The 24,945-nt window shown below is 39.1% G+C and overlaps 1 protein-coding gene across 10 annotated transcripts in view; it reads right to left on the bottom strand.

Moving 5' to 3' along the window:
- HECW1 (HECT, C2 and WW domain containing E3 ubiquitin protein ligase 1) overlaps positions 1-24,945 on the bottom strand; it is a 272,955-nt gene that overhangs the window by 83,950 nt on the left and 164,060 nt on the right. For all 10 annotated transcript variants that reach the window (XM_064506615.1, XM_064506619.1, XM_064506616.1 and 7 more), the window contains one exon: positions 15,268-15,437. In XM_064506615.1, the coding sequence (XP_064362685.1) occupies positions 15,268-15,437 (170 nt within the window). The remainder of the gene's footprint in view (positions 1-15,267; positions 15,438-24,945) is intronic.

The following is a 24,945-nucleotide window of genomic DNA, read 5'->3' as shown; positions in this document are numbered from 1 at the left end:
ACTTGCAACACTGCAAGAAAGCCTGAATCACCTAAAACAGCCATGTCAGTTACATCGGTAGTTACTCCAGTCACTTTGTAAAAGACAGAGCAAAGTTAGTGGAAATAGTGGAATTTATGCCAAAAAATCACCATCCACAGAAGCACATTTTAAGACTGCAGGTGTTTCTGTGTAAACATTCTAGTACATAATCAAAGCAGTAAGCAAGGCTTTTTTTTTAGTAACCAGAACTGAAATTTATTACACATGCTTTGTGAGCACATGTTATTGAGCTATTTATTTTTATTTACTGCAAGCTAAGGCCAAAGAGCACCTCCTTCAACCAGTTAGGAATTACTTGTGCCCTGCCAGACTCCTCTTTGTGTTTGACTGGCTATTTGTGGCACTTCAGCTGTGAGGCACACCTTAGCTATTAAGAAGTATGGATCTAGCGAGATGAAGGGCACACAGCCCACAGTTTACAGATAAAAAGTCTTGAAACTTCTCCCTCTCTTGCTCATACCTGCCCCATTTAAAAAGGAAAAAGCCTGAAAATGCTGTTCATCTGGATCAATCTCCTGACCTGGTTTGCAGCATGGCCCCACAAAGAGCCAAACCAGAAGGTAAGCCATGGCACAGGCAACCAGAACAAATGATACAGGGGAAGATAGGAAAGGTAACACCTAAAACGGGTATTGTCACTGAGCACTTCGAAACATGTAACCACTACCTCTGCTGATCTGCTTTTAAGATCACCTATTTTTATTTGTAAATAATGTTTCAATAAGCTTTTGGAGAGTGTATACATGCAAACTTGAGGTAGAAACAAGGAGAGTGTTTCAGTATTTCAGGTTGTAAGCACAAAGTCGTCCATGTGTAGAGCTTCCAAGCATAGGTGCATTAGGGCACTTGGAGATTATGGATCTCCCCATAGGTAGACCAGAGCTCTATTTAGGAGTAATAGTGCAAAGCAAATGTATTAGCTAACTTGGACCTGCTTGCTCCTAGATTGGCTAATTTCAACACAGTATTGGTCACTGAATCCTTTTTCCAAACAGATCTGCCATTATTAGGACATCATCAGTCAGAAAAGGACATCTCTACTACGGTGTGTCTGTAGTGAGATAACTGTAAGTCTGCTGTTTGTCTACAGCTGAAAGGTCAGTACTGAACTAGAAGACTTCCGTAATAAGTGAATCTTGAGATGGATGAAATAATTTTCTAGCTTTCCCACTGCCAAAGACAACATTCCCAACAGAGTAATGCTTTGGATTATTGAGGCCTGGAGTTAAGCCTTAAATTGTTTGCTCTACTGAATCAAGATCTGATTTTCAGAAATGCTGAGTCCAAACAGCTTCAAGCAAAATCACCATGAGTGAGATATGCTGCTAATCAGGCCCTGAAAAAATGTAAATAATCAAAGAAGTACAACTAAAGTAACAGCTAAAGTATTATTTTCTTCTCATTTTCTACATCTTCTGCAACAGGCTACCAAAGAAGCTAAACCGTACTAAGGGGAGAACATTAATTCCCTATGTATATTGAAAGTTGCCTTACAAAAATAATTTGTGTTATTATTATTAATAGTAGTATTTTACCTGCTAAACCCCTCAGGCAAATGCTACTTCACGACACTTACGAGGCAAGCAGAAGAAAGGAATTAATTTGTAACTCAGTGAGGTTATTGTAATGTATTGCAGTTTGTTATTTAATGAATTCTCCATTACAATGCTGTTGACACCTATAGTGTAAAAAAAAATCCGTGTGGGGTAAAACATGGACATACACATGTGAAGACTGGACTGTCCACAGGTAGAAAGTAAAACCTACGCTAATGATCTACACCTTCCTACATCATTAATTTTTTGTCATGTGGTGCAACTGAGGTAAATCAGAATCTGCATGGACATTTGTTTCTGTAACGTTGGGGGGAACCAAGCGTGATGATTTCCTTCTTGCAGAAAGGTACTGACATTATGCAAGTACATGTATCAGCAGCTGAGCAGAGAGCCTTGATGCATGAAGGAAGGTGTGTTGGAATCAACCTAGGGAGACATCTCTGTTTCCCAGGACAGCTGTGTCACTCAGATGTAAAAAACAGTGATGTTCCATATACTCCACAAAATCAAATTGTGTTCTGAGTACATCACCTGCCAGCTCTGTTGCATCTCAGGATACGCAAGACTGCCCTATGACCAGACTCCTGGTCCATGATCATAGATCTTAAATGCTTCTGCTATCAGCACATTTTGATACTTTAAAACAGTAGTATTTAGGAAGCACAATTACACCTTTAAGACCTGAAGCATTCTGTGTAGCAGAGCTCAAAGGATTTGCCATTTGGAAACAACTGCAGTTTGAGATCAAAACTGAAGTCAGTGAAATGGGTTTGGAGACAGCTTGTAAAAACAGTGATAATTTTATGCAATTTGGTTTTCCATTATGTAAGCATTTTCTGCTGCTGTTATTCTCACCTAGTTTAATTCTTGATGGACAGGATTTTTCAAAGGCAGTCTCTGACTGTGGATGCCTCAGGTTTAGGCCATCCAACCTGACAAGTCCTAAGAAATCCCTGCTTGCAGACGATGCTGGGCACTTGTTTTTTGAAAAATGAATCCTGCCAAAACATGTAGGTGTGAGAACTTGAAAATCATTTTCAAAAACCACCAATCATTTTTGAAAATATGTAGGTTCTTGTGATTTTTAAAGATAAGATTATCTTGTTTGGATGCAGAAGCTAATCACTATCAAGCCCTAATTTCTCTCTCTCCCTTCACTTCTTTTCTATTCTGACAAGTGCCAATCCCTTTGCCTTAGCCATGAAACACTGGCTGCATTTCTACTGTTCAAGGCTTGGCCTTTAACATCTCATCCATCTGCGACAGAAGGGACCTTGAATTTCATGGTCTTCTCTAATATAACTAATGTAACAAAGCTGTAATGCAATACTGCTGTAATAAATGACATTTTGTTCCTTGCCTAATATTTGCTAACTGTCACACAGCAACAGCCAGCTTGTGCACCGAACATGACAGCGTAAACTTTCTATCCATAAGTTTAAAGAAAAGACACTGATTCTGAATTCTGCAGTACCCTTGGGTTCACACTGAGTGATGTTGTGATGAATAATTCATTCCAAGGAGGGGAGAGAAAAAGAGGCTATGTGATCAGAACTTGAAATAAAAACCGACTCTTTTCTAGATGAGGAAAGCTAATGTTGCCTCTTATATGTGCCCACAAACTACACCACTGATAACATTGGCTAGAAGGGAAGCATTTTAAGAATAAGTCTGCTGCCATTTTTTGATATTATTGTCACTTTTTTTACTGCAAGTCTTCCATTATTTGGAATCTCAATAGATTTTTATGACCGTCATTCCTTACAGCCAGATTTTTGTATGTTTGGCAGCTGGTATTGGCTACCTTCCATTTTCTTTCGCCACCTAAGACAGCAATCTTTAAGTTGCATATTTTCACTAGGGCCATGGCTTGTTTTCTGTATTTTTTGTTTGTTTGTTGATCTTTTTTTCCTTTTCCTTTTTGGCAGTACAATGGCTGCATCTATGTTACTGCATAAGAAAACTCTAAGGTGGAGGCTGTAGCCAAATTGACTGTCTGCCAATTTTAATTGCAGGACTACCTGCCCGGAGGGATCTGAGGCAGCCCAGATGTAGTCATCCCTAGGCGGGCTCACAGGTGAGCCCTGTGCTCTGCAATGCCCCTCATTGCTCACTCATCTGCCACCTGGGCACTCTGCCTCTCATCTGGCAATTGCTATCCTAGTTGTCCCCCTGTGGTGATCTCAAGACACTATTGTTGAGCTAACAGTATAGCTAGGGACCTTTCTAGAAGGCCCTTAACACCATCTGTCGCAAGGACAGATGAGATCTGTAAATTATCTCAAGTCTGAGGCTGGGCTATCTACAGAAGCATTAGAGATAGCAAGTTCATGAGTGCCTGGTCTTCAGCCTGCTTTTGTGACTCACAGTCTCAAGATCAAGAAGTCAATATGCATTTTTCTATCAGCTATGAAAAGAGGCCTGGAAGATCCTCTTCCCCACACAAGTTCAGAATTGGCAGATATTACAACAATTTGATTAATGGATTTGAAACAACAAGGTCTGATTCAAAGCACGTGGAAGCAAAGGGGAGGAAAAAGGTTTATGTGGATGAAGACTTCACGACAGTCTCACAGGATAGCAGAAAATAGTATCTTTCAGGAGCAAGTTTACCCAGTGTAACCATGCAGCTCTGAAATCCTCATGATATCTATATCAGATCTGTACCACCCCTGACAACCCTTATTCCCAATATCTCCTCTGTCAATCACCACTATTTGAATTGTGTCATCCAGGAAAAATAAATCTGTGTTTTCAAATTCAAATTTCTGCTCAGAGCCCCTAGCTAAGGGACCGTGGGCAAAGACAAAGGAGAAAGGATTGCTTTCCCTCATAACTGGTAGAGCCATGCCAGATATTTGTGTTCTCACCACTACCTCAAGATTAGGTCCACTGCAGGTGTCTAGAAACAGACTATGGGCATAACATTCACCTCTCAGAAGGGATGTTTCTATTAAAAAGCTTTTACAAACAGGTTAAGAAAATCAGCTTTTTTAAAAAAAAGTAGGCGTTTCATCAGAATGTCTGTTGTGAACTGAATCTGTCTTAAGCAGTCCATTTTTACGTTCTTGTTAATAAAAGGAAGAACCTACTCTTGCTTTCCTTGTTAATGTTGCTGGAAGCTGAGTTACACAATAATTGCTGGGAAACTACTGAAGCAGCCAGCTTACAAAACAAATACGCAAAACAATTAGAAACCCCCCATTGATGGTTTTTGCCTGGCAACTATGAGCCACAGCACTATTTCAGCTTTTCCAACAACAACTGCAATTTTTTACAGAATTTTCTTTTTTTCTGCTTTTGCCCCCCAGCAGGACACTGTATTATACACCCGTGAAAATTCCTTTCATATCCATCAAAGACGTGCACCTATGTAATTTATCCATCAAAGACGTGCACCTATACACCTATGTAATTTAACTGCTCTGTAACAAGTATTTTCATTAAGATTAGAAGACTCCAAATGAGGTCAAGACATTTTATTAGAACACGGCGGATAAAAAGACTAAAAAGGACTTTTCTTCCTGGTAAAGTTTCTCAAATACCCTTCCTTTGCTTTAATATCTTACCATGGCCTTACTTTACAGGAGTGTATATCTAGAAAGGGCGAGAATTTTTTTTTTTTCAGATTTTCATACATTAAGAGGATGAATACTATATATGCGCTTTGTGGTTTTTGCTGGAATGCAAAATAAAAGATTTGTAGAGGGTCTGGTATAAAAATGTTACCATCTATGTATCTTTAGGGGACTTACTGGATTTTGAAACAGCAGGAACCTTTTTTTCTGCAAGAGTAGGGGCCTGAGGAGATTGCAAGCTGTGCCAAGCTTTTTACAAAAGTCAAGTTCTCTGAATTGCAACAGCTAGTGCAAACTCTGCAAGACTGGTCAAGAAATTAATGGAACCTGCTGGAACCCAAAGACTGTAAAGTTCACATTGCAACCAACTGTAAAAGAGTGTACTCAAGTTCACATTAATATGCTTTTTCCACAGTCAAAGAACAAAGTGAAAATAACATTCCTGGCAGTTTTTGAAAAAGTTACATCGGAACATCAGGATTCAAATTAGGCTCTCCAGCTGTCCAGAGGTCAACCAAACTTAGGAACGGCTGCATGGATGTGGTCTTTCTGTTGCTGTGGTCAAATTTTGTCTGCTCTCTTTGTACTTCAGTACCAGCATACTCAAAGGAAGTCAGTGATTTCAACATAAATGCAAACCTGTCTATAAAAAACAGCTATAGCTTCAAGGCCAAAGCCCCACTCAAGAAAAAGGCTTTGTCTAATGATTGCTTATGTATTTGTTCAGATAACAGTAGAAAAGAGGGTAGAGGGGAAGGAGAGTCCACAAAAACTTTAAGTGATGGCTCAAGCCTGATGTTTTTACTAGATTTCTTAAAGAAATTCATGTAAAATGCTGTATAAGAAATGAGTGGTGGATAGATCCTTTAACGATAACACAGGACCCAAAGTTTATAGTTGATCTGCAGTGGCCAGTGGATGGATGGATAACAAACAAGAAATTAAATTTATATTCTCTGATTAGCCCAACCCAGTAATTACCCACCATGTTGTTTTAGTCACAGTGCATCATTCTGCATATAACATCAGCTATCACTTGGTACAAAATGGCTCTTAGAACCTGAGATGATATATGACACAGCACACTCCACAGAGGACATGGCAGATTGCCTCAACAAAACTGCCAAGAAATAATCGTTATGAGCAATCTGTTTCTCACAGGGTGCCTGGCTCTACAAACAGCATCAGACCCCAATTCATCCATGTGGTGGATTGGCTGTCCGTTTGTCTGAGCCTTACTGGCTAGGGATGAGATAGTTCCTGTTTATAGGTTAGATGCAGGTGAATGGAGACCATGGACTTCCCCCATTGTGAGGAACCCACTGGAATGATGGGGTGAGCAACTAGCCGCCCCTGTGCCTGGCCCTGGAAGACTCCCAGTTTGGAAAACCCACAGAGTTAGTGGCTTTGGAAGAGAGTGCAGGAAAGCTCTAGGTGCTGAGCTCGAGAGAAGGAGAAGACCTATTCATTGTCCTCTAGAAAATTTTTAGTTCTGTTGAAAGAAATGGCTAGCTGTCGGGAATATTTCTGAAAGGAAACTATGCGCTGAAAATCTGAACAAAAGAATGATTAAAGATCCCTGGGATACCAAGGAAAGATAGCATGTGCCATGAGCAGCTGTAGGGAAACCTTATGGAAGCTGATGTTTCCTGATCAGTGGAATATATGGGCTATGTCTACATTAGCAAGTCATGTGGTGCTATAGGAGCAGATCTGGACAGCAAAGAAGCTGGTGCTGTGGACCTGATGACCACATCGAGACATGCTGCAAGGGTTTTATTATGCGCTAACTCCACTAAATCCGGTCCCCGGGACTGAACTCCCATTATTGGCTGAAGAATGTTAGGTGCACACCTGGAGCGCATCACTTGGCTTAGTTTCATCTCAAAGTAATCTAGTCCATGTGCTTTGAGACTGCTTAGTAGCAAGTCATGAAGAGAACCACATCAACATCTGTGAGCTAAACAATGTATCATCAGTTTTGGCTCTAGTCAGTAGTAAGTCATTAGGATTCTCCTCTCATTCGCACAGATTTTACATAGTCAGCTCCTATAGATTAGCACTCACACAGACATAGATCAGAATCAAAGATACGCAGCACCAGCTGACTTGTTCATCCTCTCACACCACCTCAGCAACCTAAATATAGATTTGAATTTACACTGCTGCTGTCGTCTTGGAGCTAGATCTGAAAACACGGTTGTAAATGCCACTGAAGAGGTTTCAGACTGTAATCTGCTTTTTAGTGCCTGTTTCCTCCCAGGCCCAAGAACGGTTTTGCATACACAGATGCTTCATTTTCTTAACATGAATAGATCACATGGGGATTTTGCACATGACTTACATATGGTGAAGAATGAAGGCACATGATAATGCTGCCCCAGCAGAATACATATGTATCCATTTATAGGATAATATAACCATTTCCAGAGTTTAAGAATAATTTTCATAGAGAGTCATCTGATAATGAGGATTAATTGCTACTTTTTTATTTTTTACCAGTATTATTTACAGCCCTGAATATGGATGGTTAAAAGCTATCATAGTGATCAGCTCTCAATAAAACTAAGGAAGCTGTTGAAATGAACAGAATATGTCCACTTACACTGATTAGACAGAGTTAGTACAAGCTCAGTCATTTAAACACAGTCTATATAACTGGTGGAAGTAGGTGAATTAAAACAGAGGTGACAGGAAGAATTAGGCTCTTGATTTGGAGTTGAATAAGTGATAAAATTAACCAGAAATTGTAATTGTGATAGCTATCATGCCACAGGGACAATATGAGCAGAAGTAAATCTTAAAAGGCTGTAAATTACTTTTGATGGATGAAGACAGATTTAGTCTTTTAGCTGAATATTTCATTAGTGGGTTTTTTTGATTCAAATGCTCCAGTGAACCAATTACATTCTTAATGCACTCACCACTCTCCATCTCTATTATTCCGTTCCCCATTCAAAAACCTCCCGTACATGTCACTATTGTCCCATACAACACTACCTGTCTGAATGACTGGATAAGCTTGTGGGGAACTCCAGTTTCTTAAGCTTGCTATGGTATTCATCAATGACGGTCCAAAACATTGCAATGTCACTACTATAGCGCACAGAGCTCCACTGCTGCTGAAGGCTGGGGCACCCCTACAAACAGTCTGAGAGAGTCCACTCTCCTGGGATCCAACAGTGACCATAGAGCACCAGAGCCAACGTCGTACCTTATTTAGGCATGGCACAATGTTTCTTACCCTGTAGTAAAAGGGGTGCACATAAATATGTGCTGCTGTTCTGAGGTCTGATCCAGCTCTTTCTACTGAATTCCTTAGAAGTTGGATAGGGTCTTCAGTGAGTTGATTTCCTAGATTTTCCTTCAGAAGTGCTATCTTTCTCTAATTGAAACAGAGGGGAGAAAAAAGCTCCTTCCCATTTATTTTATGTGTTCTTTAAACTTCAGAGTTACTGGTTAATAAGATCATCATCAATTCTTCTCCAATTAGCTTAAAATAGTCCTGCAAGATGTCTCTTTATTAATGGCGAATTTCAGCACTAAGATGTGAGAAATTTAGAAGAATCTCTGGAAAAATCAAGTCCAAACAACCACTTCAAGGACCAGTTAGAATTCTTCTTCATCCCTCACGTATTGTCTACAAATTTGTTAGTACAGCATAGACTGAAAATGTTTGAGAACTCTCATGAGCACTAAAAAACATGACTAGCAAGACTGATACAGTCTTCAAGGTGCAAACTGCAATTACAATTACAATTTCTTCTAGAAGAATATACTAAAATGATCTATTTTTTTTTCTCATCTTAATCCATTCCTGAAGGAACTGAAGTTGTCTTGGGCCTTCACATTTCAACCATCACCAGATATTCAAAAAACTGAAGCTTCTAAATCACAGCCTTTCTGTATAGTTGAGCTATATTTGTTTAACACTTTGCTTTGGCATATGTGCAGAAATGTTATATAGTGAAGCTATCACTCACAAGGCTTCACCTAGTCCCAGAGAAGCCTTTGGCAAAACTTGCACTGAATTCAGGATCTGGATTTCACTGGGCCCATGCTGGACTTACGTTTAGGTGTAAAGGCCTTCCTGTTTCTGCAGCTGATTCTTTTGCATTTGCCAGTGAAAGGGGGGAAAAGGTTATCTAAGTTAAATAATAAAGCAAACAGTTCAATCGGTGAGATATTCCTGTTGCGTTTTTTCAGCTTGGACTTCTGGTGAAATCAGGCAATAATTTTGTGAGAACACAGTGTTATGGTCAGCCTTTAGTGTTCTCAGTACTGGATCAAAATCAGAACAAAACCAACCTGTTTCTAGTTTAAATTCACAATCTTGATTCAAAGATCTTAGAGCCTCTTAAATGGTTCACGTTTGTACTGGAAAGATTCATCCTTTATCAAGTATCCTTTGCACCACTCTAGTTTTGTGGACATCATGTATCGCCCATCCCACCTGCAGCCAACATAAAGCCTCAAGAGAAGCACGGAGCTAGCATAAACCCTGTATTGTATGCTCTAGCTACTTTGACAAAATGTCCGTCAGATCCCGGCCTGCTCGGTGATCTGTCACAGGCAGGTCCAGATTTTATGATCACAGAATCAGTGGCTGAGTTATAAATCTGCAGCATAAGGAAAGGAGTCACAAACTGGCACTCATAGCATGTTGGCACTCTTGCAGCCAGCACTCACACCCAATACTTCTAGCGCTGATGACTGTCTTCACTACGGAAGCCCTCACTCCCCAAATAGCCTCCCTCTGGTCTTCTGACATCCTGCCTGTAGCCCCCGACTCCTTCCTTCTGATTTTGTGTTGAAGAGACAGATTATGTGAAAATTTATTCAAGTATTTTTGAAAGGTCACAGGTTGTCTGAGGTGACAAGAGAGTGAGGTGACAGAGAGTAAAGTTACATATGGGAAAATACCATACTTTCATTTATCAGATCTGACACATTAACTAAGATCTGTTAAGTGCTCTTGCAACAAAGTACTGAATGCCTCTGCTTATACAGATCAAGTTGCTCATCAGCGAAATGCAGCTATCTTCAGAGTGATGAAGCAGCCACCCAAAACATTATTTTGTGCCTCAGCTATAAATTAACAGTATTTGTAATGGGACAGGTAAAGAAAGAAACAGCAAGCTGAAGCTGCAGAGAGTTGAGATGGGTTGTATCGTAGTGATGGCCTCAGACTTTAAGGAAATCAACTCTTCCAAAACTAGAATTTCCAGAGTCAAAATTTGATGCGTCACCTAACAGATAACACTTCCCACTACTTTAAATATATTGGGTAGCTGCAACAGCCAAATTTTATAGTCCTCTCACTGCCCACTTCTCAAGGCTCTCTCTCCACTCACTAGTAAATAAACAAAAAAATTTAAAAGCAGTTAGCTAAAACAACTACTACAGTATCATAAGTATGTCTAAGTGAAAGTCCAGATGGCCTGAAGTACTCCACTTGCAAAAATCATTGAGAGAGTTTGCTAACCAGCTTGAGGTGCATAAACTACTTAAACGAGTTCGCTTTGTTGCTTATGATCCCTAATTGCTCAAAATCCTTTAAAGAAACAAAAAAAAATACCTTGGCACTGAAAAATTTGACACTCAAATAAGCTGACACTTATCAAATTACGCAGTTGAGGGTCTCTATTATACTCAAATTTTGTAGTAGCCAGATCCATGCTGATTGCCTGAACTATCACTTTATTCCTTGATGACAAACAAAATGTTTGTAAAGAGAACATGACAAGAAACAACATGGAAATAGTGTCATTATTCTAATAGCTATATTAGAAGAGATATGATCAACATTCATCTATCCCAATTCTACTAAACAAACAAAATATTTGGGAAAAGAACACTTCCTTCACAGATTTTCATTGCATTTTACCTCAAGTTAACATGGTAGGACAATGGGCCTGTTACACTCTTGCAGTTTTGTGAACTGCCAGAGAGACGTCTACTTAAGATATGTATGGGCATTACGTGGAACCTTACTCTGACCCCAAGACAGTTCAAATCAGGGGAAGCACCACTGAAGTCAAATGGCAATGTGCTGGGGCACTTGTGGTCTCTGACACCAGCATGCCTGGATGGGAGGCATAGCAGCCACAGCCACTTTCATTGTCCAACTTGGGAGAGGGAGCGCCAATTTTTTGCTTTCAGACAGCAGAGGTATCTTCCATCTGGTGGACTCTTCCCAGAGCAATACATTTTAAAAGATAAAGCATAAGCTTTAAATTAGTCTAGGAGGACTCTGTCCTCTTGAAGCTAAGCTACAGTGCAGCCAGCAACGCAAAAGCAATGAGGTTAGAGGGGGTATGACCCTGGCAGCTACTAAGTAGGGCATTAACCCAACAACACGGTTGTTTTCCGATTCTTCCTGTCTGGATTGTTTCTGTTTTTATCCAGTTGCTATCTAAAATATATCCACAGCATCACTGTCACCTGCAGTGGACGTCTTTTAATGAGCATGCATTCTGCTCCCCTCAGCTGTCTTCTGTCTGAAAAGGATGGCAGAGCAATGGTCCTGATAAGTTAGAGGTACCTCCTGGGCATGGCTAATCACAGGGTATCAGATGTGATGGAGCTGGTCAAACCCGACAGTTAGAGCCAGATGTAGGTAGAGAGTGGAGACAAGTGCTACGGTCAGGGCAAGATGAAACCAGGAACCCTGTTATTCATATACTAAAGAGAGTCACAGGCCCATGCATTGTCCGTGACTGTCCACAGTTCTTGGCATAGTTTTGGCCTGTACAGACAGAAACACTCTCCCAAAGAACTGCCAGGTATGGCACACAAGTCAATATAAGCAAGGGAGTACTCCAAGGAAACCACTTGGATGCAGTCACTGTTTTTTAGAGCACAGGAGAGTTTAACCACATAGATTCAAGCTGTCCAGGGTTGGCTGGCTTCCAGGAACTGACCTATTTTATTTATCAGTACAGAGGTAGCCAAAGAATGCACCAGATTGAAAGTCAAACCAGGAGTAAGAAAACAAGTGGGACCATTAACCACAATTCAGCAATAAATTCCCTGTCCGAATACATTTCTGTTGTGGGGATTTTCCAGATCTTTGTCTTTTTCTTTTGTTTTGTTTGTTTGTTTTTGTAGCTGCCTACCTCTTCTCAGTGATCCTGTAGAGGCCTAGGCACCATCAGTTACTAGTCTGGATCTCTCCCAAAGTACTTATCACTCATCAGTACTGCACATTGCAATATTCTGCACTCTGGCTTAGCAGAACCTGATCTTATGCTTCTGCGAACATATGAAAATGTACAGAAACATCACAAAATGACCCTGTTCTACGACAGCAAGATACCAGCTGGACTGTGACCTGCCTCAGTGAACAATCCTCCAGTCCTCAGTGTGATGGCTCTTTATGCTCACACAGAGCCCTGTCCCATGTGTCAAAATATCACAGACTACTCTTATCTCTTTGTAAGAAATTTCCATTTGCTTATGCCCTCTTGTATAAAAAGCACTACGAAACAGATCAACCAAAAAGCTCTGATTCAGGATAACTTGTGCTGAATAGTATTTGAATAGCTTGTGAAATAAAGATCATCATCAATATTACATTTGACATGGATGAAAAATTGGCTGGTGCTCCTAGAGTGTTATTATAAAGCAGGTGGTTATTATGCAAATAGAACAACCTACTAAGTATATGAGGGGGAGTATCAGAGTGTATTAACATAAGCAAGTAAATGAATCATTTTCTCTCAGTCTGTAGGATTTTGTTTTGGTGGGGAGCCCCTACAAAACTAAGGCAACTCTTTTACTTCTGAATTTGCCGAAAGGTAATCAAGAGCATAAATAAAAGATTCCAGTGTGCAGACATTTCTATTGAATGAACTGTTTTATTTCCCTATTTCAGACTTTGTCAAGTAAGTTTAGCAGCCATACATCATTCAATTAAAAAAAGACCATCTGGCTTCTACTGACATGCAGAGATTGCATAGTGACAGAAAATCTTAGGAAAGAATCATCCTTCTAAAATAATTCATTGCCTAAAATATTTTTTGGGGAAAAAACCTAGTGACTGATCCATTTAATGAAATAGCTGTGATTCCTCAATGATTTTCACTTCATGTATTCACACCTATCAGTGTAAAGGGTGGACAGAAGAATGACTACCACCACAATAGAGCAAGAGTTTGTAGTCTTCCTCCTTCCCTTGCGGCATAAAGGGACAAAGCAGAAGAAAACTTCTGTGCAATAGAAACCAACATATGCTTTTCAGTGCTAAAAAAAATTTTAAAAGACTTCAGACCAGCTGATGTGTGTAGATTGCAACCCAAGTGCATGCAGTTAACATCTCACTATCAGTTGGAGAGAAGGTAGAAATTGGACATGTGAATAATGACTCTGTTGTTTTAGACTCCTTAGCCACTAACAGGCTAACAACAGAAAAGGAGAAGCAGTGTGCTCACATGCAATCAAGAAAACCACGGGGCTGAACAGAGGAGCTAGAAGCCAGCTGTGCTCTTTTGCTTTCCTATGTCTATAATTAGGCCATTTCATTGTTTCTCCTTTTCTCACTGCAAAATTCTGTTGGAAAACAAATGTCAGCCCACAAATTCAGCCATCCTGCACGGCCTGAGAAGAAGAGACCCCTGACATTTTATCAGGGTCACATTCTTACTCTTTGGCTATTTATCCTCCAGCAATGCAAAAGGATCTTACAGTGAGAGCAAGAGGCATTGGCTGGGAGTTTTCTTTGTTAAGAGCAGTACTGAGTGCATCTAAAAATCCTGTTCTTGGCCTCCCTCGGCACAGCTGATACATTCCCCTCTGAATAAGGACAGCTTGTGTGCCACCTCAGCAGTTAACTTCTGGCTGTGACAGTGTGGTGGGACCACAGCCATATCCTATGTCCTGCTTTGAGTGCCAACTCCTGGCATCTACACCGTCTGCCAATGCACATGCACTGAGTGTAACACACACACAGAGTAAGTTTCCCCTTTATGTTTCCTCACCTTTAGGCCTGTTTCTTTTGTACTTTATTGAAACATCTCTGTCAACTCCCTGATCCTCCATGGCAGTTCCAGCTCCTCAGCTTGATCTGGGATCCCTCAGCCAAATACATCTGATGCTTGGAGCAAGAAAGAAGTTGCAGCTGGGCAGATGTTTCATGACAGAGCCTTCTACTTAATTAAATCCCTGCTAAAAGGCACATTTCTTGGGCTATCTATGAGGTGTGCTCCCACCCACCATATTACCTTCTCTGCATTACCTCATATGTCGCATAACTCAATGTGCTACCTAACTTCTAGACTATCTGCAAGGAAGGAGCATTCAGTGATTCTCCTGTCCTTCTCCACTCATGCTCCCACATCTATGCAGTTTGACCTAATTATCCCTAAACTACTTTGCAATTTGCATTTAATTTGAATAATTTTATATAGTCTATTTATTTACTTTTACTCTTTCCTGAAGTGGAGATATTGGTCTGACAGGGAACAACAGTAAATCACACCCTTTATGTCAGTCTCCTTTAATTCTGAAGAGACTTCTCATCCTTTGTTGTCTGTTGCCATTTCGGGTGTAATTTAAAAACAGCAGGCAACAATTGAGCTCTCAGATCTCATTAATACCTACTAAGCTCTTTCTACAAGGAGCAGCAGACTACAGACTACTTCAAGGTGATAGGCAAATGTGCCAAAGTTGCCTTTAATTTATATTACTACTGGCATTTTTCAATCACGCACATAGGTTCTTTTTATTTTCTGCTTCACATAATATGTCCTCTCCTTGTAAAAACACTGTGATAATCTAGCAGCAGCATTTCTAACTGTGCAAGTTTATTTTTCAATTCTGGATTATGCCTACCTACAATAATTAACAATTTGATAAATTACATCCCTGGAATATAACACGTACTTTAGGGCAAGAAAGTTTTAATCTAAAATTCATCTTTGTAGCAAATTAAGCCTTTTACATTAAAACAAGATGTCATGAACTGTACATCAAGTGCAGTTAGGTCAACAACTACTTAGTCGAGAAAGGATTTCACAAGAAACTCAGAGGATATTGCTAGAGTCATTTCCATGTTTTAAGAAAAGGTATTCACACACACACAAACTGCTTACCTCTCCTTGCCAGATTGGGTTAACAGTATTACACATGATTTTAGATCTCTTCTCCTGTCCATGATGAGGAAGTGCTGGGAAGATGCTATGCTTTCCAGGCTGGATGGAAATCTTCAGATAAGGATCTGGATTGAAAAACATTCCTTTCTTCAGACCAAAAGCCTGGAAATCTGAAAGAAGGTAAATAATCTGATTATTTTTCACATTCCTGTCAGCCCTCCGGAAGGTCAGGAGAACTAAACATGGAATTGGTGAGGAATTCAAATAATATGGCAGGAATATAAAAAACCTCATGTTTCTTGTGAGGTAGTTTAAAGCCAAACCATAATAATCTAGTTGTATAGAATTTACAAAGCATTATATAATGAAATTGTAAATTTTACAACTCAGTTGTGCAGGGAAATGTGGCTTCTACATCAATATTTATACAACTAAATAAAAGTGATCTGCTGATTTTTCTAAGGAGCTGAGCACTTGCTCAGCCTGACTCCAGTGACAGGATTGCTCTGAAAAAGAGATCCATTCATCTAATCACATAGATGTGGCATTTAGGTACCCAATGTATGTCTTCTAGGGTTTAATTTTCTGTTTCTATGAGATTTAGCTGTTAGACAGGGAAAATCATTTTACTTCTTTTTTTCCCCCCACTTTAAAATGTTTCCTTCCCTACAGGGGTTAGCTTTCCCTGGACTAACTTTGGAAAACTCATGCATATATTACCCAAGTTTTGAGCAGACCTTTTTAGCTGCAGAACTCCCAGGGAGCATAATATGAGTCATGCAGACAAAAATGCAGGCACTTATTTCAAAATTTACCCAAAAGGTCCTGAAGAAAGACATACAGTCTGTTATGACTTGTCCCTCTGAAGACAATAAAATGCAAAACAATCTATAGGTATCTCACTAATTTTTGCTGAACAGAAGCTACAAACTGAAGCCTCTGGCTTTCTCTTTTTCCAGATCCATTCCTAAGCTTTCTTTGGTAAATATAAGCACTTGCTTTTATTAGTGAGTTCAATAGCTAATTTCTTTTCCACCATTCTTTGTACGGAGATTCTGTTTAAAGCTTTGTTTCACATAGGGCAAAAAGCAGTGAAGTGCATTTGTACTACTTGCTTTCTCTTGCTGTCTGAAAGACACACAAAATATTAATCAAGACAATTTCCAGAACTGCTTAGATGTATTCCTAAATATACAAGTTAAATAGGTAATTTTTGTTTTTAGGGAGGATTTCAAAACATTAATTTTCACAGTACTTTCATTCTCTTTTAACTGATAAAAAACAATTGTTCTAGCAGGTTACAGGAGACCACATGAAACCCTCTAGGAAGATATTCTGGATGAATCTGAAATTCATAGACTTTCCAAATCAATTTCCGCATTTTTTCAGAAAACAGCTGAACAGGGCTAAGATACACCAAGTTGTATTTTGCTTCCTTAACTTATGGTAAGATCCAGTGCAATAAAATATGCAAGCTAAAAAGCAATTGTTTGTGTTCTGACTGACTTTAATCATATATTCCAGCACGCAATTCCTATGGCAGAGACTTCAAAAGCTGTTGGATGGATGGGCCTGAAACAGACTGTATTTTAAGAATTCCATTCTTGTGTCTCTGTGACACTAACAATTAATAAAAATAGTGAATATCACGATTAATGGCTCATCTGAAAGTACTTTGCTGACAATACGTACTGCCATGGTCCTAGCAACAGCATTACACAAAGAAAATGATCTGGTTCAAACTGATAACACAGATTTCTTTTCCGAGCGGGCAATCTCTGTGTAACCAGCACGTATTTTATCTACCAGCCCTGCTGAAATCCTTAGTGGCAAACTGTTTTGCAGTGGAGTTGTACTGTTAGAAGTACATGCTGGGAACTAGAAACCAAGACTGCACAAGAACTATGAATGACAAGGCTCCAGCAGTGTAACAGTGTAAGGCTGCTAACATATAAGAGGAAAGAAATACCTCTGGGATCTTATTTTCTTTTTCTCTGATGTCTCCTCAAAAGATTCTCAAACTGAAATATTTATTGCTATATATGTTTCTCTTTTTTTTCCTTCAAAGAGGAACTGTACTATCTTTGTGTAATGCTATGCAGAGAAATGGGTTATTGATAGAAATTAAGATTACTAGCACTTTATTATATACACATATGCACTATGTATCATAAAGAACATACATATACATATATATTCCTCATAAGCTGATAATTATCTAGACCTACCAACCTTTTCTCACTTGTGGGAATTAATTACAGTCATGAGGATGAATGTACTCCTAACCTTAATTAGTACTCTAATTTTTGTATTTGGATGAGAGAAGTGATTTAACCAGGCACACAGCAGGAAATTTCTCTATGTAATTTTCTTGCTAAAATTGCATAATACACTAAATTATGTGAAAAAGTCAGTTAGCAACTTCCATTTTTAATGTCTAACACACTTGTAGGAATAGCAGAATTAGCTGTCTCAAGGACAGATATCCCACTGTATCAAAAATACAAAAGCTCTGAATAAGGCTACATGGGCATCTTCAAACATCCACAAAAAAAAAAAAAATCAATTTGATGTGGGACCCAAGAATGTTGTAACTTCCCACCCAAAGGTGCAAGAAGAATAAAAAGCCCTCAAATTTCCAGGTGTGTTTCTGGTACTCTGTTAGCACTGCTGGGGCCCCCTGTAACATCCGAACAGAAGGATAATACCACCACCTATTCTGCTTCCCCATATGAAAATATTTCTCTCTTATCTTCATTGTCTTCAGAGAAAGGCTCTGAAGATACTCAGTGTTTATAAGTGACATTTTAGGATTAACTGAGTTTAAATCTTTGGTCAAACCAATGAATTCCAGAAGGCTTAGATTTATCTTGCTGTATCCTGCAGTTTTACAGTCTGTTTCTTGGAAGCATATGAGGAAATGCTACCAACATAATTCATCCTTGCTTTTCAAAGGTATATTTTCATCCAGTCTATTTAAAAAGTTACTAATATACCATATGTCAACTTCACATCTACTCATAAATTACACTTTCGTGTGAAGGGGGTTAGATACCTCAATATGTTTGATAATGTCAGGTGATCGCTTGTGAAAATGACAGAAGGAAGGAATCCAGGTGGAGACAGCAACCAGCAGGTCTTTCACCACTGCAGATGTTCAGCGATTGCAAGAGATGTGTTCTAAAGCACCCAGGCTCACTGCACTGGATACTAACGGCTATCAGCGGCTCTCTCCAAGTGAGTTATCAATTTATTCCAACTTGAGGGCTTCCTTTTCAGACATGCAGATTTCTGAAGGTCTGCATGAGATCTAGGAAACCTTTGCTCTAGTGCACCTGCATGCATGTAGCCTCTGTCCCTAAACTGGGCCACAGACTCCCCGTCTATGTTGCAAAGGACCACTCTAAATTTTCCACGCAGCATTGCAAACTCTGTGGCACTGCTGAGTGATTAGTAATGGAGATGGTTTCTTCGTGACAGTCTGGAAACTGCTGTGTTTTTAGTGGCAAAACATGGAACTAGGCTGGGATATTAATCCATTCTGACAGACACAACTCAAACACATCTGTGTTTACCTGGTTTCAATTTGCCTCAATACAAGTGACTAAGCTTTCCAAAGGGCAGGGCAGAGGTATGATTTGGGTATGAGAATCACATTTTGTCATGCACAGCAAGGAGATTCTGAGATCATAATGGTCAGCAAAACCAAGGATGGTATTCCAGTCCCCTGTGAATGCAGCAGAGGTAGGGGACCAGACCCATGCTTGTAGGAGCATGACAGAAAGGGATGGAAAAATCAGTGTGATAACCAGATTCTGCAGCAGTCTGTTTTCTAAACAAATTATGGTTTGTCTGGTCATCAGTTTGTGAGTAGTATGTTAAAGAAGCTGGAAGCTGTTCTCGCAAAAGATGAGAAGCTTTCCCCAACAGCTGTGGAAGAACTTTCTTAGAAATAATATACAAGAATATTCTGCTCAGTTTATGTGTCCCAAGAAGAGTCTGTCGTTCTAGTCTCTTGGTGGTGTAAATTTTACTCTACTGAAGACAGAGTTTGCCAACCAGCAGAGGGGTCAAAGGCCACTGAGTAGAAGAGCTATTTGAGAAGCTGATATTAATATTCTAATACAGTTGGCAAGTTCTTTCCAATCATGTACTGAATGTCCTTCGTGTCTCCAAGCACCATCCAAGTGATGATAGCAATTCTCTTGCAGAGATCTATATTGATGCTTCTGGGAAAGATCATTAAGCTCCAGCAATTCTATGGTCAACTCACTAAACTCACATTTTTCTTACTTAGTGTACCCGCCCTGTGTTCTCAATCTCTCCAGAACCAGGAAATGATACATATTGCCCATGAGTCACTTGAGCCTCTGAGAAGATGAAGACATCTTTCAGACAGGCCAAACTGGCCCAGAACATATCTAAAAACATACCGAATGAAGTATTGCAAAGTTGCTAAGGCATGGGAAAGACCAAAGGGGCACTGGAAAGACCACAGTCAAATTCAGACTGGTGAATACGCAAGCAGAATTTATGCTCTCCATAATCTGCTCATTAATGGCAAAAAGTAAAATTATTCACTATGATCTTACTGAGATTCTGATAGTTCACGCATCAAGGCACAACGAACCATCTTCATGATCCATCATCACAAAAAGAATTTCTAATTAAGATATCAATGGACAGATCAAACATTTTCCTTCGGTTTTCCTTTGTGAATTTTCAAAGAGCTGTTAACTCAGGTTCTGACACTGAATAAATGTACTTGAACAGAACTGGTATCTGGGTTGACTATCAATGAGGTGAGATATTCGGCAGGGTGCAAATATGTCTGTGTTTCTTTTGTTGAGTGCACCACGTAGAGTGTGACCAGAGCAGGTATGACCTATTTCAGAGGGCAGCAATCCATATACCGGGCTAAGCTACATAAGACATAGTGGTGATTTCAAAGCAAGGGATGATAACCCCCTGCTTGTTCAAGATTCAACAGCAGGCATGTAAGTATTGCCTCTCAGCTACATGCTTATAAAGTAATAGAGATAACTGTAGCTACCAGTAGTATAATAATATTTTAACAGTCAGAGATAGCAATATTGTATTGGCTTGGAAATGCCACTTTGAGTCATGCAGCAGTTGTTAGTACACAATTCTAGAACTCATAGTAAGGAAAGTGAGTAAAGGTTTGGCAGTGTTGCATCTGGTTTAGATTTCAAGACAGCAGATATTATGGAATTTTAGAAATCAAAACAATAATGTGCAGGGACAGGACTATTAAAATCCAATATGGCAAAACAATGAAGAGGATTAGAGAAAGGTACTGCATAGTATACAATAGATAACTGACTTGATCAGCTACTGAATGAGGTTTTGTAACCAGCAACATGCAAGAAGTTAAACCAGATAACTGCAGTGGTCCTTTCTCTTCTCAAAAATCTATAGACTCCAGTTCTCTTCAAAAGAAAAAGAATCCATTAAGAATTGGCCAGTGTAGCTGCACAAGGAGGTGTTTAAAGATTTCAGACTTTAAAAAAAAGTACTAAGTAGTGTAGATAAACACAGAACACTTCTGTCACAATGAAACTACCAGGCAACATATTAAAGACAGTAGAAAAAAGGAGAAAAGATTTTTTTCTAGCTGGAAGTGTTAAGGGAATACAAAAGGGATTCTCATTTGTATCAAGAAGGGGTAGAAGAATTATGAGGAAGAAAACAGGTCTATTAATACATTAACAGATATGAAAAAATTAGTTATTCAAAAATGGCTGAAAGACAGGCTACTTGTTTAATTGTCTTCACTGAGAAGGGAAATACAGGAGGAGTTTGAACTGCCATTGTGAACAGTTTTAACAATGAATAGGGGGTTCTTAGGACTGCCAGTGGTTGCTCACTGGAGCAAAGAACCACCTCTTGTTATCCTTAACTACAGAGTACATGCCTTTCTGTAAGATACGATTGAGCCAAACACAAGCTATTGAGCTCCACATCATGGATCTGTGGCGACTGTGGCGATCATGGCGACTGTGTTGCACACAATATTGCACTAGTTAAACTCAAAACCTTTTTAGGCCTTTAAATCTGTTAGTTCAGAGCACCACAGTATTTTGTAGGCACAGGTGTACTGGGGGTAGCAGAAAGAGACCTCGTCTTAACACAAGCTCTGAAGAGTAAGAAAAACTCAAATGATTAGTAATTCAGGTTTATGAAGAATACAACTAGGCAGGTTAGCTTGATTTGGAGAGGGTAGAAGAAGGGGTAGGTTTATAGCAATAATAAAAAAAAATAATGACTAAAAGCTGAACTATAGCCCAAGCTATCATAAATTTGGACACCCATCTCCTGTTATAAAATCAGTCACTAGAAAAAAAAAAAAAACGGTTGGAAGATACTGTATGTTATAGATCTGGATTTTGGTCAAGCACTTCATGGTGAGTATAATTTTCAAAATCACTTTTAGAGGACTCAATACTATTTTCAGTTGTGATTTAGATGCTGACTTCAAGAACTGAAAAGTGACGTTACCTGAATATCTGGTCTAAAAGCTACATAAAAAGAGGGTAACAAAACTTTCAGGGCAGTGTGATAAGGATGAATTCCTGCTCTTCTAGTCATCTCTGCCACAAGAACACTTGTAAATAAAGAGGGTGCAAATACATAAAATGTGTGAAATATTAAAGCTTGAGAGAAGTTATTGAACACAATATATAGCTTATACCAAGGAGCAGTGGGGTAGAACTGAGAAAGGACAAATGCAGGAGCTATCTCATGCAGAACTCATTATAACACTTTGTATCTATATCAGCCAAAAGGATGTGTTCAAGGGCTTTCAGCAAAAGCATTTTACAGGTGCTAAATGATGACCTTTTGGTGAAGTGGTTAGTACATCTGGGGAACCTTAGCACATTTCTTCTTTCTGTGTTTCATGTGAGAGAGCTCTGACACTTTCAGTCACCTTGTCCGAAGTGTGACATTCCATGGTAACAGCAGCAAAGTCATGTGGGAAAATAAATGCAAAGTAGCTGTATAGTTTTCTTTAAAGCCTATATTAAACCTAACTAAATTAGGCTTATAATATTTCTCTTAGCATTTTATATAATGAAAGCTATAATAATACAGTCATCATATAAAAGATTAAGAAGCCTAATCATGGGGAAATTATCTTCTTTGCAATCAGTGTTCTTAATGAACCTATTAATCTGAACTAACCTTTCACAGGACCAACTTCCAGTTTCCCAAGCAGCAAATACTCAGAAAACAAACCTCCTACCAAAGTAATAAAAACTCTCATCTTTCTGTTCTCAAGAAGTTTGTGATTTCCTTTTGCCCTAAAGCATTGGTTTATACTTTTTTCTTTGGTTAACTTCTTTATCCAGTCTAGCAATCTTTCCTCAGGCAAAACTTCCAATAAAACCAGTGTGATTTTGTCCAAGCAAATTCTGAATAAAACTACAGAAGGAACAAACAGTTCTGCCACAAACTTTTACAGAGAAACTCTTTTCAAAATAGGGTCTTACTGGAGTGTATAGGCAAGTAGAGCAAACAAGATCATGGACTGATCTTGTTTGGCAGTTTGGGGGATTTGGTCTACTTCTAGACTTTTTTCTCTCATTCTATCAACTCTGTCTCTTAAAACATTCATACAATAAAAAGCATAGCTCTCCTTGCATTCTTTAGATGAAATACCATTTGGGGCAGCATGGCTTTGTTGGTGCAGTACTCAACACAATTGTCCCCAGGCGAAAACTAATGGCCTTAAACTTAGTTACAATTTAAAAAAATCACCCCATAATTTTGGAACATAAATTTTAATTAATGACAGTGAAAGTATGCTAATACTGAAGGATGGATAGTGAGAAGGAGCAGTCTATGTTAGCTGAAAGGATTTGTGACAGTAGGGAGGTCTTTGCTATTACAGTGGCATAAACAGAAAGGGATCCTGTTTCCTTCCTATGCCTCTGGAAGGTCTAGCTTGGTCTGAATTTTATTAGCTGGCGTAACAGATACAGGAATAGCAATAACTTGCCATTGACAGAGATGATAATTATTTTTTATTGATCAGATAAGAAGGCAATAAAAACATCCTTGTGATGTGTTAATCTGTTTAACTGAAATGCCTCAAGTTTACGCTCTCAGGAAGAAAGACTGAAGCTGGGCTCTTTTGATACCAAAGATTTTTGATAAAATAATTGTGAGCTCAGGGCTATACAAATACCTGGCCATGATGATGCTCTTAATATGGATGTGATACAAATGTAAATGAATTGCTGTTTAACCACTAGAATAAGATATCCCGAATGTCTTATGTGGCATGGCCCTTATGTACTTTGAATCCAGCTGTAAATTAGATGGTTTGGTTTATAAAAGGTCACACAAAGGTAATATTTTTTAGCAGTCTTACAAATTATTACTCTTAACATGTCTTGGCCTACTAGGCCAAAGAATTTGAAAGAACAGAATAGTGTTACAAATTCTGTGCAAGATTTTTGGTGTAAGTGTATTTAAGAAAATTAAAAAAAAAATCAACTCTACTTCTTAAGTCCTGTTGAGCTAAATCTGTGGTTTTCTTTAGCAAATGAATGTGACTGGTTAGATGCCCAGTGTCCCACCTCGCACAAGTAAGTGTTGTGTTAAAAGGACCCCATCCAATCTCAGTCCAGCCTGCCATACAGCATATATAACCTCTTCAGAACCACAGTGGGGCACCTAGTTTGGACAAGCATTAATATGCAGGCTTCATATGAAAGACACACAAAAGTTCCAGTTGACATCAAAGAGGAAAGCTTAAAATAAATCATATGGCCAAGGCAATCATGTAACATGATGCTTGTCTAAGTATAGGTCTTTTTACAGCCTATGCTTGTAACAATCAAAAATTAGGATAACTGGAGTACATCAAACCCACCCTCTTTTCCCTATACTACTTTCCCAAAGAATTTCCAAGTCAAGTTTGGCACCTTGGTCCTTGTCTTCCAGGAGCTAAAAACATGGGAATCAAATAGCTAGTGCAAACCTCCAAAATGAGGAGCTTTCTCACAATAACCCTCCTTTGACAAATTGAATTTTTCTACAGTGGTGATTTCCAAATTGTTGTCACCAAAGCCAGACTGAATAGTCCATAGCTGCTTCATGGAACCATATTAAGCCTTTAAAACTGTAATGATAAGCCTAGTAATGAGAGTGAACAGCAGCCTTCAGAAAATTTAGAGAACTGAGAGTGGTCTATGGGCTCAAGAAGCCTGAGAGTCACAGTTGAGCAATAAAAATAAACCTCTGTATATGGAACGTGGATCTGTCTCAGGTCCAGACTAAGACCGTGGAAAGTGTTCTCCAAGAAACAGAGGACTGCCACAAATCAATCACCTTCCACTCCATAAGCAAAGTGCACGTCTTTGCTCTTGCTTTCTCTGACCTAAATACACAGCATCACATTTAATCATAAACAGAAAAAGCTTTGCCTAAAGTAAATCTGGCCCCAAAACTCTACTTGAACAAGGCACTTCAGCACATAACTCTTCTTCCTGAAGGAAAAGGATGTGGCAATAATTGTAGGACAGATATTAGTTCTCCATCTCAGTGTCACTGCTAGAGCAACAGTCATAAAAACATGCATATATATATGTGTGTGTGTATATATATATATATGTAAATAGAAGGGTTTTAATAGTTTGTCTCTTGCTCTCT

Source organism: Dromaius novaehollandiae, chromosome 2, assembly GCF_036370855.1.
Source record: "Dromaius novaehollandiae isolate bDroNov1 chromosome 2, bDroNov1.hap1, whole genome shotgun sequence".
NCBI classification, from domain to species: domain Eukaryota; kingdom Metazoa; phylum Chordata; class Aves; order Casuariiformes; family Dromaiidae; genus Dromaius; species Dromaius novaehollandiae.
The sequence above is the reverse complement of the archived record's forward strand: the minus strand, read 5'-3'. Positions and strand labels throughout refer to the sequence as shown.